This window comes from Antrostomus carolinensis, unplaced genomic scaffold (assembly GCF_000700745.2).
Source record: "Antrostomus carolinensis isolate BGI_N321 unplaced genomic scaffold, ASM70074v2 scaffold14592, whole genome shotgun sequence".
Taxonomy (NCBI): Eukaryota; Metazoa; Chordata; class Aves; order Caprimulgiformes; family Caprimulgidae; genus Antrostomus; species Antrostomus carolinensis.
Window position 1 is genome coordinate 31,308 of NW_010300268.1, and position 19,122 is coordinate 50,429.

The 19,122-nt window shown below is 39.9% G+C and overlaps 1 protein-coding gene across 1 annotated transcript in view; it reads right to left on the reverse strand.

Annotated features, from left to right (window-relative positions):
- Positions 1-1,283: 1,283 nt before the first annotated feature.
- TUBGCP3 (tubulin gamma complex component 3) overlaps positions 1,284-19,122 on the reverse strand; it is a gene marked incomplete at its 5' end in the record, with an annotated part of 34,036 nt that continues 16,197 nt past the window's right edge. Inside the window, 11 exons of the mRNA XM_010163080.2 lie at positions 1,284-2,440; positions 4,724-4,840; positions 5,427-5,567; positions 5,934-6,065; positions 6,200-6,288; positions 8,839-8,974; positions 9,802-9,870; positions 10,684-10,819; positions 12,081-12,270; positions 17,327-17,435; positions 17,831-17,941. Coding sequence (XP_010161382.1) covers positions 2,282-2,440; positions 4,724-4,840; positions 5,427-5,567; positions 5,934-6,065; positions 6,200-6,288; positions 8,839-8,974; positions 9,802-9,870; positions 10,684-10,819; positions 12,081-12,270; positions 17,327-17,435; positions 17,831-17,941 — 1,389 coding nt within the window. The remainder of the gene's footprint in view (positions 2,441-4,723; positions 4,841-5,426; positions 5,568-5,933; positions 6,066-6,199; positions 6,289-8,838; positions 8,975-9,801; positions 9,871-10,683; positions 10,820-12,080; positions 12,271-17,326; positions 17,436-17,830; positions 17,942-19,122) is intronic.

The following is a 19,122-nucleotide window of genomic DNA, read 5'->3' on the forward strand; positions in this document are numbered from 1 at the left end:
GTATAGGGCCAAAAGATGATCACAAAGATTCATCTTTTTGTCTGTATATTTTTTCATTGCTCCACCTTACTTGTAAAGGGGTCACTGGCTTCCTCAAGCTCTGCTTGTTATGCCACAACTGATCAGTTTTATTTGTAGGATCAGGAACTATAAAAAAACCTGTAAACATAAACATGACAGCTGCTGGGTTAGGGGATCAAAGACTGGTCTCCACCCACAAAGGAGCACCAAGGACAATGACAGGTCCCCACCAGCCCAGGTATTCTGTGCCTTGTGCTCAAAACGTCCCCTTCATCCTAGCAGCCAGAGTAACCCCTGTAGCAGTGAGGACTTTTCCCAGATTGTTGGATTTCTGCAGAATCACTCCAAAACGATGTTCCCAGCACAGCCACTACTGCAGGTTTCTTGCATGACGATTCATTTAAGCACTGAAGGGAACTAAACCTTCCCCTGGAACTTGCCCTCTAGTTCTGACACTGATGCTGCCTCTCTGGCCTGTGGATTATCTAATGACACATGGGATCATGCCAATGTACCTCTCAAGGCAATGGCCAAAAGAGTGCCCATGCAGCTAGCACTTTTTTCCAACAGTTTTGGCCAAAACACAATCACATAAGCTTTGTAGTTCCTTCAGGCTTTACAAGAACAATACTCCCCTGCACCACCTATGAAAACAGAGTCCTCCTGCCTGTCAAGTGATTTGTGACCTTGTGATGCCAAGCCCAGCATCCTTCAACTTTCCTTAGGCACACAAAATATCACTGGCTTCCGGGTCCATATTTTCTTACAGCTGAAATGCTGCCTGCAAGTACTCCCATGAGGGCAGCTGCACCAGCAGGTCCCTTAGGAGCACAGGGTTAAAAGCCTTTCATGTTTTATTTAACAAAAGCAAGGACCCCAAGGGTGGCACAATAACAGGATGTTATTGCTGGTGTCTGGAGGGCAAACACGTTAGTCCACATCTGCAAGTCAGTGCATTGTGCCCATGAGAGTTCACCTCCCTCAGGACTCTCAGCAGCCTCACCTGCACAGCCTGGCAGCTGCCTCTGCTTCCCAGGGCTTCAAGCTGAATAAGGGCAAAAGGCAAAAAAAGGCCACAGACCTGGCTGATCTCAGAGCAGTTGCTAATTAATGAACTGCACACAACTCTAAGTATAGATAAGACTACTACCAAAATCCTGTACTGAGGAGGGATCTGTAAATCAATACATTCCTAAATGGAAGTTTCTCCTTTCTTACCCCAGGGAAAAATCATAATCTTTCAATTACAAAAAGGAAATAACTTGTTTGAAAGATAAGTGTGTTTTTATTTTTCTAAGCTTGCACTTGTGGAACATAATAAATGACCTGATATAATGACAACTTTGCAAAAGAAGAATTCCCCTCTCCCCAACATCTGGACAGTAATATATAAATATTTACAATGAAAAAAATAGGGAAGGGAAGAGAATGAAGTCAACATAGCCAAGTCAGTTTGTTTCTACATATCTGATTTTGAACATCAATTATTTCATTCAATTCAATCTCTACCAACACTTTCCTTTCGCAGTACTGAGGCTTTAACTTCATTTTTTAGATCTGATGTGCAATAGATACACTCCTGTTCTGCTTGTGCAGTTTTCTCCTGTACAGTAACCATAGAATTTCCCTACTAAATTTTTAATTTGTTTTTTAACTTTGAAAACAGCAAAAAATTAAATATAAGTTTACATCTCCTGATACAAAGTTTCTCACACAATCAAACACACCACAACACTGAAAATCAGCATAATGAAATGCTGTATAGCTTCTTAACAAGGACATTGGGTCTGGGTCCTAATCTGTTGGCTTTAACAAAAGCTCTCTTCAAATAGAACAAGTACATATAGAAAAAATAACCTTCTTATTTTCTTGTTAAAAAAGGAAATGGTGCTTTCTATAAACAAAAGATGCTATTTCCTGGACACAGATATAAGTTACAGTGGAGAGAGCTCAAAAAGCTTTAAATAAAATTGGCATTTCTTTAAAAGGATGATTTAAGAAGTTGACTGGAAGAGGTTCAACCAAACCATTTAGTCTGGTCATTCTAGAAATGTCAGTGTAAAAAAAACCAAAACAAACCTATTTTTTTTGCTTTCTGCTATACAGTGTCACACAATCACATGACTGAAAACATGTTGTCTGCAGAAATGGTAGACACCGATCACGCACAATTTGGTTGTATTATGTCAACACTGATTGCCTTGTCCAACAAGAGGTTCAACATCCTTCGGATACCGAGGTGCTGTCCTTAGCAGCTGTTTCACATATGTGAGCTTCGTCTGCCTCGAGTGCCCAATGATACACGAAGCCTTGGCTCTCTTGCTTTATAATGTTCATTGAAGTCCAATCTAAAGCTAAGAAACCGAAGGCTTTCATCAGAACTGGTTGTCAGCAGGACCAAGAACTGCTGGACGATTCCCTGGAGGAGAAAGAAAAACCCAAGAGACAGCTAAGAAGACGTCACTGGTGTGTTCTGCACAGGGATGCCAGGTAGTGCCCAGGCTTGGCAAGGAGGCAGAGGGAATCTAGGAAAGGGCGAGCACAAGCATTTATACCTGAGTGTTTGCAAAGCAGTTATGCTGGATTCAATCTTTCTCCAAAAACCCAGAGCTTGATTTTATCTTCAGATGTTTGCAGCGCACTTCAGAGTCCCCAGTGCAAACAGCTCAGTCTTTTAAACTGCCCCCCCTCATGCCCTGCTGGCACCTTCCATCTGTCTGGAGGCTCCCAGGTTGCAGGGGAGCTGTCCCTGTGCCACTGACCCTCCCAGGGCAGCCCCACCATACCTTGGAAACCATTCAGGACCCAACCCGTGTCAACAGGAGACCTCATTTCATGTTGCATGTTCAGTGCAGGCCAGGCCACCATTAGACCACTGCTTGCTTCAAAAATAGGTATTTGATGTAGGTTATACAGCAGCAAGTGGCACCCCAGAACAGCAGGGCATCTGCCAACGAGGGCAGTTAGTGCTACAGACCCAATAGCCAGACTCTATGCATTTGGAGCAGTTTTTATGTGGGACTTGCACTCAGCACGTGGGAGGTACACTTCTGGAGACCACCTTCCCATTTGGCTCTAGCCAAGGGACTGCAGAGCTCCACAGCATGCAGGAAAGGAGAGGACTTTGGGAGGATAGGATGACTCACTTAAAGAGCTCATCCCCTGATCCCCACTAAATACAGCGGGAATACAGTCCAAGCAGGCAAAAAACCTACATTGTCAAATTGTAGCAATCTTGTAGAGCACACAAACTACAATATATCCACAGCCTACATTTAAAAGAATTTGGCTCCACTTTCGTCTGGGAGGGAGAACTGCAATATCTGGACCCAGGAGCAAACTCCTCACAGATTTGAAGTCCTTGCATCAAAGCTCAGGATCTCTACAGCCTTCAGCAAAAGCCACCAGTATTTTATAACCTGGGTTATAAATAATATAATATCTTCCTTCAAACTTTCACGTGAACTGAACACTTTTGACAATGCAGCACTTCATCCAGGGTAACTGTAGCTTGGCAAAGCTATAGGCAATACAGAAATGGATCTGATGTAAACCACCAGAGAGAAGGACTGGGAAGTGCTCTGCACATGCTGCACAGGTGCTAAGTCACAACTATAACACCTATAAAGAACAAGTTGTGCTCTTACAAAATAAAATGAATGTTTTGGCAACAACCCAGCAAAACAACTTCAATCTCATTCATTTATCTAGGGAAACAATGCATGCTTACATGTTTAATATTTGTCTAAATGTGTATTTATGGATATTAAAATAAGAAAGAATGATATAAAAAATATCAACAGCAAGAAGAAAGCAGGCCCTATGGCTTTACATCAAACTCATATCAACAACATTAAAAAATCCTAACTTCAGGCATGCCAAAGGTAATACATAAGAGAAGTTAAAAAGCACACCACACAGTATCAAGAGTATCTCGAATGTCAAAGTCAAGAGACAAGTTGGATCAGGGTTTTGGTTTTCAGTTGACCTGGGGTCTAATCCTGAAAGGCTACTGTGGCACATGTAGTGCTGTGTATCCCTCTTTCACGGCTTTCTGGAATGCTTTTCCTGAAATCTAACAGCTGATTTTCCTGGGGAATAGGAGCTTTAGGATCAGATATAACAAATTAAGACAAAGTCAGAATACTTTCTGTCAAGGAAGGTAGCCTGTGCACGTTCCCCTAAATAACTTATTGCCCATCCCAATGTGCTTAAAATCAAGTGTTAGGCTCGTCATAAGGACCCTTTCTGCAGTCTTTAATAGCAAGGACTTGCAAAGATGGCAAGAAGAAATGCAATGCAGAAGGAATTCTGTTGGGTTGGGTTTTTTTTTTTTTTGGGGGGTGGGGGGGGGGGGGGTTTGTTGTTGTTGTTTGGGTTTTAGGTTTTTTTTGGTTTATTTTTCCTTTCCATAATACATCAAAAGATAGCTATTACTTCCACTACTGGAGGAATGAAGGAAGGAGGAAATTTACATTAAGAGACTATTCCTCTTTGTCAGGGGAACATACATGATCACAAAACCTGCTGTCTACTGAGGAAGAGTGAATACAGGCTTCTAAGTAGAAAAGCAAAAAATGAAGACGTAGATCCACAAACCGCACGCACAAATACAGAAGTTACACCTACTCCATATTTGAAACTGATTTCTATATATTAAAGCTCAGTATCCATATTAAAAAAAGTATAATCTAAGGGGCACCTGGTAAAAGTGAGTGAGTATTCGCAGCTGTGAGCACATTTTGGGTATTGAGTCTTGAAATTCTTTCATCCTCTTGCTCTCTTCTTCATCCTCTGATGCAGTTACACCCCACTTGCCCTACACAGAGACCAAATGAGTTAAGAGGTCAAGCATCACATGATGGAAGTTGCTAACTGGGCCACCTTCTGCCTGGCTAAACCACCATGTTTATACAAAACAACCATTGCCAGAGAAAGCCAAACGTAGAGCCTCTATCAGTCCCCTTGGTGGTTGTACAGCACATGAAAGAAATCTGAGGTTAGCAAAGCAGGCCAGTCTCACACCAGCACTGCATGTCCCACAGACTGACAGTAGGAGGGCAGTCATGGAGCTATGGCATTTTTTGCAAAAGGCTTCAGAATATTAAAGTCTTTCCAATTTCCTTCACCTAAAACAGCCCTAAATTTCTCATCCCCCAAAGCCTACTGCAGAACCTCTTCACCTAGAGGTTTTGGGCAAGACAGAAATGAACAACATCATTCAGCAGTTTTGTTTGAATTCACTAGCTACTGCTGATGACTTTTACACTTGTTCCAACTCCATTTTTCATTTTCGCTGTGCCTCTACATGATATCTAAAATCCTTCATATATCAAAAGACAAGTATATCTGCTTCAGTTTTCACTAGTAATATCCTTAATATTCTAGTAATATCCTTACTGTACCTCCAGCTCGCGCTGTTTTTTCCTCTCTTCAAATTGCAACCTCAGCTGCAACTCCTCCAAAGCAGCTCTGTACATTGCATCTTGGGCATTCTGGAGCTCAATGATCTGATCAAAAACAGCTCGAAGCTGGTTGAGAAGTACCTGTGAGACAGTTAAGCAACAAAACAATAAAACAGCAAAGAGTTAAGTTACTACCACTCTGCAGAACATGAGTAAATTAAATCCTTTTACATACAGCTGGAGAGACTCTTTTGCAAAGCCTTAAGTCAGTTGTGGCATGATCACGCATCTTCTTAGGACCGAAAGCAACAGATCCACATTGTAACAGATTTTATAATCAGCATCTGTCACTGTGTGTGGGGAATATGTACAAAGGCTACCACAATAAAGTCTTATACCAGGGGAAGAAAAGTGACTTTTCCCCTTGCTCCTATAACATAAGAGAAGATGGTTCCTAATGCATAAGCCAAGATCACAAAGCTACAATTTAATGCAAAGCAGACTTACCCTGGAATCGCTATCCAGCAAGCACCGAGCTATGATTGTGTCTAGAAAAACTTCATGAGCTGCAATGATGTGATCCAAGTCCTGTGCTTGTTGGACCTTGTTCCAGAGTTCATCCCACGAACATTCAAGAACCTACAGCAATGATTCAGGATTGGGCTGGTTTGATTTGCTAGATGACAAGCTCTTTGAAACTTAAGACACACAACACACACAGAATATTAAAAGTACTTCTTTTTTAAGCAACAATTTGGGTGGATAGAGTATACCTCAAAAGTAATGTAATACTGCATTTGATGAATGAAATGGACCATTTCTGATGCCAGAACGTGACACTGATGCAGCACCCCAGAAAGCTCTGTAAAAAATCCAAAGAGATGACATGTTAAAGACTGCAAGGACAGGCACAGCCATCAAATCAGCTTTTTTCTACCAAATTGAATAGTTCATAAAACAGGCCCTAATCTTGGATGGTAACAGCAATACAAGCTGGCAACAAGACAAGCAGTGAACATTGCACAATTAACTCCCAGAAAACGTGAGCCAAAGATGACACCAACTGTGAGCTCAGACAGGGTTGGAAACTTGATGAATATCACAACTGAAAAAGACTCTCTCAGTCGCAAGAGACCAAAATACAGTTAACATCCCATTTGTTCTTTTGGTTGAAAACCTAAGTCCACAGGTTTGCAGTTACTTCTGGGGCCCCTCATCTCTTACCATTAGCCTTCAAACCACAGACAGCATATGTTGCATTACTTAGCTACACTGAGACCAGAAGAGAGGGTGACAGGGGTAGGGACTTTGTGGCTCACGTGGTCCAGGTTTAATTCCCCGACCCACCAGAGGTAGAAACCCAGAGGTAAGTCACTAATGGCCTCAGCTGGTCACCTGTAAGAGGAAGTACCTCTGTTGCAGAAGGTCATTATCAAGATTACCATCAACTGCAAAAATTCTCTAGAATGAAGATACTCAGCCTTCTGGAATTAGGTAGATATCCAGACAGAGGAAGTATTTTCTAAAAAGCTGCCAAAGTAATTTGTTACTGCAGACAAGCTATGAGACTATTACAAAAGGAATTTTACATTTTCATGTCGTGGTATGTTACAGAACCATTAAATGATCTGAAAGATATTAAAACAAGGTACTCTGTTTTTCATTTCTTATGCCTTTGCAGGAAGACTAGCCCTAACACATTATGTTGCGTCTACTTTAAACAGGGTCAATGAAAAAAACTTTGAGGTTGGCTAAACAACAGAATTCCTCAACACTGGTGAGTTGCATACACCTGTGTTTCCTCTTCCAGTTACTGATAGGAAAAGAGCGAGCTTGGCACTGCTGTCGAGAAGCACACAACGCTACCTCTTTGTGGTTGAAAAACAAAAGACCCTGCAGCTGCTTCCTCCTATCAGTTACGGTCTTCTGTTTGGTGCTCTGGGACTGGAAGGGCAAAGTACTGTTTTGGAGGGAGAGAGAGAAAATAAAAGCAAGTTCTACTACTTCTTCATAAATCAGTGCTGGGGTGGACTCTCCATGTATTTCAGAAAAAATTCTACTTGTACCTTTCAACTCACACATGCCAGTGAGCAAGAAAGACTCCTGTCCCTCCAGGCAGAAGGCAGTACAGGTCTTTGTAAACATATTCTTCTTTGTCAGAGGCACAAACTGAGAAATACAACACTCGTCGCCTTCTGCCGACAACAGCTATAAGAGCTTGGGCAGCATTTAGCTGCGTTACTTAAGACACAGCCAAACCTAAAGGTGACAAGCAACTGAGCTTTGATGTATAGAAGATTGCTCCATAGAGCCAAGCATAAGAAAGGCTTCCCAAAGAGAGGGAACAGAGGAAGGAAGAAAAACCAAGCTTCCTTCTGAGAACAAACAAACACCTAGCAATGGGAGACAGCTCCAGCCTGAAGACCCTCAGGTGATGAGAATAAAATCTGTTAACTGCTCCATAGTCTCAAAGGGAACAGAAAGCAAGAATATAACAGACAACTGGTTTTGAGTCAAACAAGTACTTATTTGGGACAAGGAAATGACAGTAAACTAAATCCTAGCTCACAGGAACAGAAAGGAAATCTAGTCACCCCATACAGTTCCAGAGATTAGCCCTGTGCATTGGAGCAGAGTTTACAAGAGTTTGTTTCCCAGCGACCTTCTGAGGCCAAGGTGTGCACTCCCACCCACCAAACAGTCCCTAATTATAAAAACATAAATACATCTTTGTAAATATTACTATGCCACAAAGAAATGTAACCTTCAATAGCTATTTTTTTACTGAGAGAAATGTAACTAGGTAAAAAAAGTCAAGACTGAGACAGTACAGATGCTCACAAATATGACTATATTCTCAGCTGAGAAGGAGGATCATAAGGTCCCAGTCCATTAAACATATGCCAGAACCACTACTCTTAAGAGCTTCCGTACTTCTTCTCAAATGCCTGTTTCTCTTGTTTTAGCCTCTTCTGTTCTTTGCTAAACAAAAGCAGAGGGAATGAGTGAAGGTAAAACTAGTAAATTCAGAAGTGTGCATGTGTGAGACTTACTATCTCCAGCATGAGAAAGAGGGATACACAGGGTACCGAGAGGAAGCCATCAATGAAGATGAACAAAAGGGGCTGGAAGAGTAACGGTCTCTTTCCAGAAACATGTGACGTTTTGTTCACTCACTGCTACAAAAACTCACAACCAAGGATTTAGTGAAACAAATAGGAAATCTCCATTTCCAATAATGTTATTTTATCTTCATCATCCTCTACTATTAAACAGTCAGTCAAGAGGAGCAACAAAATATAAAATTCATCTGTCCCAACAGACAGTTTCCTCCCCTCGTAATACAGTTTAAAATAAGACAAGTCAGTTTAATCCAGTTTACAACTATGTCACTCATTTGAGCCTCTCTCACCTGGTATACTTTTCAGCAGCTTTGCATTGCACATGTGCCCTTTCCATATATCAGTAAGAATGTACTCCATTCGCTTCGCTCTCCAAAGGAAATTAAATACTCTTAGATAGTGGCTCATGCACTCACGTGTAAATACCTACAAAGCAAACAAAATATCAGTACAAATTTAATAGACATACCATGTGTTCTGAAGGACTAAGAATGTTTTCACAGTCCATCTTACCTGACCCATGCAGTTTATTGGTAAATATTGTCAAATCAAAATCCCTGGAAACCCCAGAGCTTTTGGGAAGATCCACCCTCAAGGGCTGAACTGAGTTACCTAACATTCAAGTAGGCACAGGGCACTGCAGGGAGCGTAAGAAGGGGTGAACATGACAAAGTCTAAACATCTCGCTCTTTTCAACTACATATGTACATACAAATTCCTTCTGGCGGTCAGACTCACGTTTTGATGTCCTGTTTGAAAAAACATCATTTAAAAGTTCTATATAGAGGCCAAATGCATTCTGATCAATACTGCAGCTATTTTCTCAGTAGTTCTAATGAACACTACCTATCAAATTTCATTTAGACAGCCCAAATAGGTTCTCCTCAAATACATTCTTCAGTTCCTTTCAAATTATCCCAAATTAGCAGCTACAGACTAGCAATAACGGAAGAAGAGGAGCACTCCATTTATCAAGTACTTGCTAAAATCTCTGCTGGAACAAATGAATTACTGATTTTCAGTAATGATTGTTTTAAATATAACTTTTCAGCACTCATGGTTAATTTATAAGAACTGAGATTTTGGCTCAACTGTTTATAAAGTGGGCACATCCTAGATGCTCCCTCCCCCCAAAAAAAAAGTCTCTCTCATCTTACACTCCAGAATAAAAGAAAAGGTTATTTCAATTAAAAGAAAATTAGCAATTCAATTCAGTATCGGAGACGTTCACAGCCAGCAGTATACAACATTACCGTTGCTATTGGCCCATCAACATGATAATCTAAGCTGAAGACATCCCATCCAGTGTCACCAGGAGATACCTGTATTGAAAAGATAAAGCTACTTTCAGTGTAAAACCAGAGCATACTAATGCTGAAGAGCAAATCTATATAGTGTTGAAAAACAACTTTACTCTTCCATTCTCCACAGTCTTACAAGTTTCCACATTCATACAGGATACAGGAGTTCCTTGTCCAAAATAGTAGATTAAGCAAAAATGAATCAACGTTTGACACAAGGGTGGGATTCATTTCACCCAAGTGTTGATGTTTGTAATGTCAATGTTTCTTCACTGGAGCTACTAGAAGAAATGAAGTGAAGGAAAAGCTTCTTAGGCAAGACTCAGCCTAAGGTACAGCTCTATTTCAGATGTTACAGTACATCAGTTAACCCCCACCTCTGGGACTAGAGCCCTCTCATTAACTCAAGTTTCTTACCAGAGGTCTCCTTCATGAAACGCACTTTCGCTCCTTCGCTCTTTTTAGCTACTGGCGACAGAGAGCACTCCCCAGATTCTTGTAAGAGCAACAGCAGTAGGAGCTGTTTGCAGAGCCTCAAATCAGGGCCACCAGCATCAATAACCGTTAGACCCCAAATACTCAACTTTGCATGGTCAATGAAACGGCTGTAAACCCACAGCTTGAAACACAAATAGACAATAGGCAGGAAATGGGAAAAGAAGAAAGGACTTACACTAAAAGAGGCTTACATAATTCAAAGTAGACTTGAATGGAAAGAGGGAAATGTATTTACCCTATACACATATGAAAATTTTGTTTCATATAGATGTCTGCATACATACACACACAAAAAAAAGGTATGTTTCAGGTCAGAGTCACCATGATGCAACAGACCTCCAGAAGTCGAACATCCAATCGTTTGAGAATCTCAGGATTATCAAACTGGGCATTAGTGGCCCTCACCGCTGTTTCAAGGATTCCAGTTAGATTATGCTGATACAAGGTTGTAGCTGGTCGTGCAAGCTCTGGCCTGGAGGTTATGAAACAAAGAGTCACGGCATATTACTGAGATATCCTGCAGCAGCAATTTCGTAGTAACTGTAGCACACAGTGAAACACTTTTCTGACAGAGCTCTTTCAAACCCTCGTCTTACTCTTTCAGTCTTGACCACAAAGAAAATCAATGAGCAAAATATTTCAAACTATGTGTTCATGGGCAGCTATACACCTGAACATCAGCATGAAGAGTAACTTTATTCTCATTTAATGCCAGTCATTTGAAATTACTAGGATTGCTAGCATAATTGTTCTGTAATTTGAGTTGCATTCATATGTAAAGCGAGGGAGTTTACATTATTAACACATCAAACCAATAATTTCATTTTAGTTTTGAGACTCACTGAGAGCCATCTCACGGGTTTAGAAGTGCTGGCAGAAGCACACAAACCCACCTTGACTATGTAACTTAAACTTTCCAAAGAGTTGCAACACGCAAGTAACAAGCACCCTCAACTACTCCTCTCCCTGATGATCGGTACTGGAAAGTGCCTCAAATGTAATAATGACTCCACAAACCAAACTTATTCTGCTTCACACTAGTTTTCACTTAAAAAGCATGGTCATACACAAACCATCACTAGTCAATGTTGATTTTGACTTACAAACAAGTTAATGGAAGCTCTATTACAAAGCCTGCCTTCTAGACCAAAGGAAAGCTTTGTAAAACCAAAAATTTTTGTTAGACTAAGTTTCACCAGTAACACCAGCATGTAAAAGCAGTGAGCTTGCAAATACTGAAAGAGAACCGAAACTGATACTTGTGGGCACACTTGAGTACTTAAAACCAAGGCTGGTGAGGCATCAATTAAATTTTTTAAAATGCATCGAGGGGTTTGACACAGTGTTTTGGACCAAACACCTCCAAAATATAGAAGCCTAACATTCACAGTAATGCTAACTAGTGGGATCAAGAGCAACAGAACTTTCCTGCCTAAACTTTCCGACAGGTGCGAGAGAAGTGCTAACATCCTCAAGGCTTTCACTATATTAGTGCAACTTTTCAAGACATTGAGAAATGGTACTGTATATACCTCCTACCAAAAAGGAGGACAAAATTTAAGCCTCAGGATCAAAGAAATTAAATTCAAAATAGAATTTAAAAGTTTTTTAATTAAACCTTTGAGTAATAAGATATTCAGAGTCCTCTTCCAAAAGCAAAACAGTTTCTCTGCTGATCATGCACATTTGCAAGCGTCAGAAATGCAACATAATTACCCTTCCTACTCTCTTACTTGAGCAAGTCCATTAAATGCCTGATAAAGTCTCCTTGACCAAGTAGTAAGTAGCGCCTCATGGCCTGCATGTGTTCTAGTAAATTGTACTTCTTATTGAGAACATCTAGCAGGTATTTGCTGGTCTCAAAATAAGCTGCATCAATTTTCTCTTGAAACACATTTTCCAGATCTGTGAACAAATCAGCAGCTAAAAAAAAAAAAAAGTTAACATTAAATAAGCATTTTTCCAAACATTAAATAAGCATTTTTCCAAAACTGAGGCAAACAAACTTTGCAATTCCAATGTACAAGAAGATAAACTGCTATTTATTCTGATCAACTATATTATACGACTGGCACAGCCAAAGTGAAAGCAAGTCTAAAGCAGCCCATACTTCAACATTATTACTTATAATCTGTGCTCAGCTTGTACTTTCCAATAAGAGCTCATATTTTTTCATCACTTTTACAAAGAAAGCAATATATATATTTTTTTTTAGTTTGCTGAAATACTGCAGTTTACAGAATCAAATAATTTGAAGGAAATCTAAAAGTTCAGAGTTAGGGAAAAGTTTTGTTTGGCGGGATCTAAATAACAAGTCACTTCTAAGGGGGGGGGGGGAAGTCGAAGAATCAGTCAGAACATTCAAGAAAAGAATTCCCACATATAAGTCAGAATGAGAGAAGCGGGAACATGCTTGCATTATCTAGGGGACAGCCAGCAACCTGATGTTTTCTTCTCCCTCTTTAGTGCATGGCAATTCGGAGGCACAAAGTAGAACGCTGCCCTTCAGTAGGAAGCGTATTTCACTCTTTTTCTACAACTACAAGCTTATTAAGACAGTCCACTGCCTACTCCAGGATTAGTTTCAACCTGTACTACAGACAGGGAAAGTTAAAACCAAGTTTCATGTTATTCTGGTGAGATTCAGTCCCAATTAATAAAATGCTTTTAAATTGAAGAAATAAACCAGTGGTTCTGATAAAGAAGTCACTCTTTAATGGAGGAAACTTTACAATGTCTGGTTTGGTGGCATTACCTGAAGTTTTCAAACTTTCATTCAGCAACCTTTGAAGCTCTCCCTAAGACACCAAGTGCAAACATATACAGAGATATCAAGGAGATGGCACTTGTACAATACATTGTTGTGCTCAAAATCCCTACACTGTTTGTTGTGCTCAAAATCCCTACACTGAACATGAGCCAGCAGTGTGCCCAGGTGGCCAAGAAGGCCAACGGCATCCTGGCCTGCATCAAGAACAGTGTGGCCAGCAGGAGCAGGGAAGTGATCCTTCCCCTGTACTCTGCGTTAGTGAGGCCACACCTTGAGTACTGTGTTCAGCTCTGGGCCCCTCAGTTCAGGAAGGACATTGAGGTGCTGGAGCGGGTCCAGAGAAGAGCAACGAGGCTGGGGAAGGGACTTGAGCACAAGTCCTATGAGGAGAGGCTGAGGGAGCTGGGGGTGTTTAGTCTGGAGAAGAGAAGGCTTAGAGGTGACCTCATCACTCTCTTCAACTACCTGAAGGGAGGTTATAGCCAGGTGGGGGTTGGTCTCTTCTCCCAGGCAACCAACAATAGGACAAGGGGGCATGGGCTCAAGCTCTGCCAGGGGAGGTTTAGGTTAGATGTTAGGAAGAAATTCTTTACAGAGAGGGTCATCAGGCACTGGAACGGCCTGCCCAGAGAGGTGGTGGATTCACCATCCCTGGAGGTTTTTAAAAAGAGATTGGACGTGGCCCTTAGTGCCATGATATAGTAATTGGAGTTGGATCAGGGGTTGGACTTGATGATCTTGGAGGTCTTTTCCAACCCAATCTATTCTATGATTCTATGACTAGGAGAATGTGACTTAATCAAGTAACAGGCCTCAAGCTTAGGAGATGTGAGAATTAATACAGCCTGTAGTAAGGAATCTTCAAAGTGCCCTTTCTAGTCACTGACAGCAAACCAGAAGAGACAGCTCACCAAGGTCTCTGCTCATTCTGGTCAAGGCAGAGACCTGGTGTGATCTCACAAAGCAATTCTTGGAATTGCTCAGGTAAGGAAGCACACAGCAGCATTCCCACTGCTGAGAAAAAGGGAAAAACATTGGTTCATGTAAGTGCATTTGTCCCACTGACGGCAGTGAGAACGTTTAATGAATTCTGACTTTCATCTAGTCTTTCCCTGTTGGCAGATCCTGTCCTCTTAACGGCTATATTCAAAAGAAGTGTTCAAGTGTGGCTGCTTGCATGTCTAGTCATACCAGCCATCTGATAGGCCACATGGCTTCATGGCTGGCTTTAGAACTTCCAGAAGGGGAAAAAAGCTAAAAGAGAAGTTGCACAGACAGAATACAATAAGTTACAACACCCCAATGATCTGTTCCTGCAAGTGTCTTTCCACAAGATGTGAGCCTAATGAGCAAAGCAAAAGGGGGAACAAGTCAACGCAAAAAGAGTTGTGAGCTAATACCTTTAGCAATTGGACAGAGAGGTTGGGCCTAGGACTGGCTCAAGGCACAGGCAAAGCCAACAGGCAATTGCCTAGTTTGCCTATGGCAAGCCTACCAACTCACACATGCTGGTCCTGCCTCCACTGAAGTAGGGGTGAGCACGTTTAAGGCAGTACCTATGGCTGAGGACACATAGAAGAATCTCAACTTCTTGTTATCCCAAGCAGAAAAAAAGCCTTTCCCCTCTCCTTAGTACTGCCCCTTGCCTTGAGGGAAGTGACCTGGCCACAGCCCTTCATCTCTGAAACAGGAAAATTCAAGTTTAGATGTGTAGCTGTAATGCACCATCTCCACATACATGCACACCGGCACAGGCAAAGCACCATCCCTGTTTGACATGCAAAACTACTAAAAAACATTGCTTACATCAACAAACAAGAGGCCTGGGCACAAGTTTTTACAGCTGGGCAAAATTATCTCAGGACACTGTGAAAGCCAGACATGGGTCAAGAAAGGACCAGGCAAAAAAACACTGACAGACATGACAAAGGTGGTCTCATGTAATTCCTCGTTCAGAAGCTCCCAAATTGTGGAAAGCTAGAGGTTGGAGCTGGCATTTTATCTACCTTCTTTACTGTCCTTCCTCCCCAAATGTCTGCTACAATCCCTAGTCAGGCAAGATGACCAACTTCTACACTGTTCTGCATCTCTGACTTCCTGTTTTAATACACATTCAGACAGTTTTTAACATCTTTATTTCTTCAGGAATTCCTAAGGAAACCAGCTGGGGAAACATAAGAATTCAGGCTCCAAAGCAAATCAAAGAAATAAAAAATACAGCCAAACCCACGAAATGTTCAGATTTAAAATGAGAAAACACATCTAGAATTCAGGCTGGTATTCCAGCTCTCCATCATCTTACTCTAAGTAATTATCTGAAGGGACTCTGAGGATATCATCAGACGGCACAAACAAGGAGGACAGGATGCATTTCCAACATCACTGACACAAGAATGTTCTTTCTGGATTGAATAAGCAAAACACCCTAAATACAAACGCAGTTTCATGCAGAATTAAGGCAGTGCAATGCTACGAGGTATTTCAGCTGCAGACTCTAAGCTCAGCACACTGCAGATACAGTGAATAACATCCATTTCTAAAACTACACTTCTGTCTGAATCCAGTATTCTCAGCATTTAGGAGAATGTACTTGTTTTGAAGCTCTCATCCCCTACATAATAGGGAACCTGTATTTGTGTGGATCTTTCATTCAATCAAGGAGAGAGAAACACAAGTGCAAATTAAAAAAAAAATAAATAAATAGGAAAAGCATTGCCACAAACACTGTGTAAAGTGGTGAAAGTACTGTAGCCAAAGGATTTTTTTACATTTTTCAGGAATAGTTGGCAAGATGATGGTTCAAATGCATTTAGAACCCTTATTCACTTAACCCTGACCCCCCTCTGCACTTTGACTAGGCAGGCAGTGCGCATGGCACAAAAATCACATTATTAGATGAAATATTCTTGCAGACGTTAATAGAATTTTTTTTATTAGAACGCCTTTCATGGAGCTACTCATGTTAAAAGTCCATGCCATGAAGAGTTAATTTAAAAACAAATCCAAAGTCAATCTGGAGGAAACAAAAAAAGTAAAAAAAAAAGTAATCCCACAAAACCAAGCTCCAAAGTTACAAACAATACAGTCATATTTGAGAAAAGGAATAACAGAAAAGATACTGTACAAGATGTCAAAAAGTGGAAAGAATGATGTTCCTAGAAAACTAAGTAAAGGAACTTGACAGAAAACCAAATGCTTAGACAATGGTTCTCTTAGCAAAAGCTTGACATACCAGCAGGACATCAAGATAACTCTAAAAACTATGTACAAAACAGCATCAGAGAAATTATCCCAGTGATCTACAACAATTAGACTATCTTTGGTATATTAAATGAGTTATAAAAAGACGTTGAAGCGAGTTGTCCTTTCTCCCAGATGTAAAAGCATCTTAAGCATTAACTTTCTTTGCTAAATATTTACATATAAAGTCTCATTGTTTTAGATGTTTATTTGCTGTCTTTCATCATAACAATGCTAACTTCTTGCAAGAATACGCCATCAAAAAGTAACTGCAAATGGTATATAAGCTCTCATTCATTAATATTGAAACACCTTAAAAAAAAAAAAAAAGAAATAATCTGAAGGAATTCTGATAGTTAAACTTTGGTTTAATGTTCAACAGCTGGCAACCCCAGTTTTAATTAATCCTCAAAAAGGATTTTACTAACATTCCACATACTCAGTTTTATTCAAACATACTATATTGGTAGAGTGCATTTACTGAAAAGCTTCTGTCCTGCTTGTTTCTACTGCTCGTTCTCTTATTTACAACTAATGCCTTATTTATTATTTTTTAATTACAGAATTAATTCAGTATGATTATGGAATTGTATGATGAAGTATATTTAATGAGAACCTGCAAGCACTAAATTCTTACTGCAGCACACAAGAATACCCCTTCCCCCATCACATCCCTCCCAACAAAAGTCAGCTGAAAGCAGGTTGATCATGCCTGGCTTCATTCAGAAACCTAGGACATTAACAACTACCCAGAAAACCTATCAAATTAAGAAAATAAAATTAGACACGTGCATCTTCATACACCTTTTGTAAAATGCATGTATCCAATAAAACACCTGTATTTTAGGGTAGATGGGACTTTTGTATTCCTTTCCACCCCACTATCCAAAATGTCAGTTTACAGTATAAACCACATACTGTATAGAGCTCAGTTCAAAGGGAAGAAGTTGACTAACAGAGATACTCTACCATCTTTTGAAGACTCTGCAGACTTTGTCACAGCAATCATCTTTGTGGATGGCGTTTGATCATGACAAACTTGATGCAAGAAATTTATGGATTTTCCTATTAGGAGGACCTGAACACAAAAGCATTTTTTAAGTGATTTGCATATAAGAAAAAAGGCAAAACCAAAACAAAGCCATGCAAACCACCAGGACAACAGGATATTTTGTCATCTTTCTGTGCTCTTAGCTTTACAATATCAACCGCAGCAATCCAGAACTTCAATACTAACATAAAAAGGTTTTAAACGCAAACTTCTTTTCCTCCCTTCACATTTCCCTGAATGAAGTTTATCAGTTAGAGAATGGAAAGGAGAAACAGTCTTACAGTCTTCCTCAGCAAACAGTTATTAATGTAGCTATTCTTAAGAGAATGCATTGTTAAATTTGGGCTCTGTTTTCTTAATGGAAATCTAAACAGCAGTATAGGGCCAACTAATCATCAGAGGATTAACTTTTGAATTCATACCTTTTTTGATTGCTCCATTGTAATAAAAGAAGGGATCATTGATTTCCTCAAAGTGTATTTGTCATGCCACAACCGATCAGTTTTAACTGTAGGATCTGAAGCTACAAAAAACTGTAGATTGAAATAAATATTAAAACCAAAAGATGAATGTAAACCTTCTCCCCATTTGTTTCATTTCTGTATTCAGAAAACTGGAAAAATATTTCTGGGTTGTTCTTTTAACTAAAAAAGGAAAAAAAAATTCATAGATAACATGTACAGTTGTCCTGGCAATTGATATATAAATTGTATCTTGACCAATATGAACTTTGAAGAAAAAAGTTAAATAACAGCTCACATAATTTAGTCTCCTCTGTATGTTATAAAACCTTGACTACTTCAGAGTAAAGTAAAATGCACTATCTGTAAAACACCCACTAGGAAATACAAAAGTGTATAGCATTTTTGAGGCAATAAGTTACACAGTTAGGGTAGGAAATAAAGTTAAAAATGTAAATCTAATATGCCTTTTTTTTACTGGTTCTATTTTCACTCAAGCCCTTTTGGATTTCTTTCTATTTTAACAGATACAGAACTGCAGAATAAAAAAAAAAAAAAAAATCACCAAGAAGTCCTGCAATTGAACTGGCAATCAAATGCCAAGGTCTCTCAACTCCATACAAGAAAATACTTTCATTTGTAAGAAACTGCATTATTAGTTTTGTTAAAATGACTTGTGGAAGGATTCTGTCCTCATCCTGTCAAACAAGACACCTATTTTTTGAACAGGAACTGTTTTCACTGCCTCCAAATACCATTTCCACCAAGAAGTGTCAATTATCTTTGTTTTGTGTCTGTGGTATGAAAATTGTAACTTTCAGTATACTTTCAGTGATTTCAATCACATTCAACAGTGATTTTCAGTATTATGAACAATTTTACAGTCCACATGTAAATTCTTAAAAAAAGAGTTGAAAGCTAACGAATTACATAAAAACAAAAAAAAAGACAACACCTCGTAAGTGGACATTAGGAAGCATTTCTTTACGGAGAGGGTGGTCAAGCCCTGGAACAGGCTTCCTAGAGAGGTGGTCGATGCCCCAAGTCTGTCAGTGTTTGAGGTATTCAGACAATGCCCTTAATAAAATGCTTAAAACCATAAACCTGTTCTACTCAATTTAACAAACTAAAGTTACTTATGCAGCTGAGGATAACAGTAAGGTGGTCAGAATAGAATATTCTGAACTTTCTTCCAAATACAAGGCTTGCATTCTAAGAAGTTATGAGGAACTCTGTATATACTCCTAGTATTA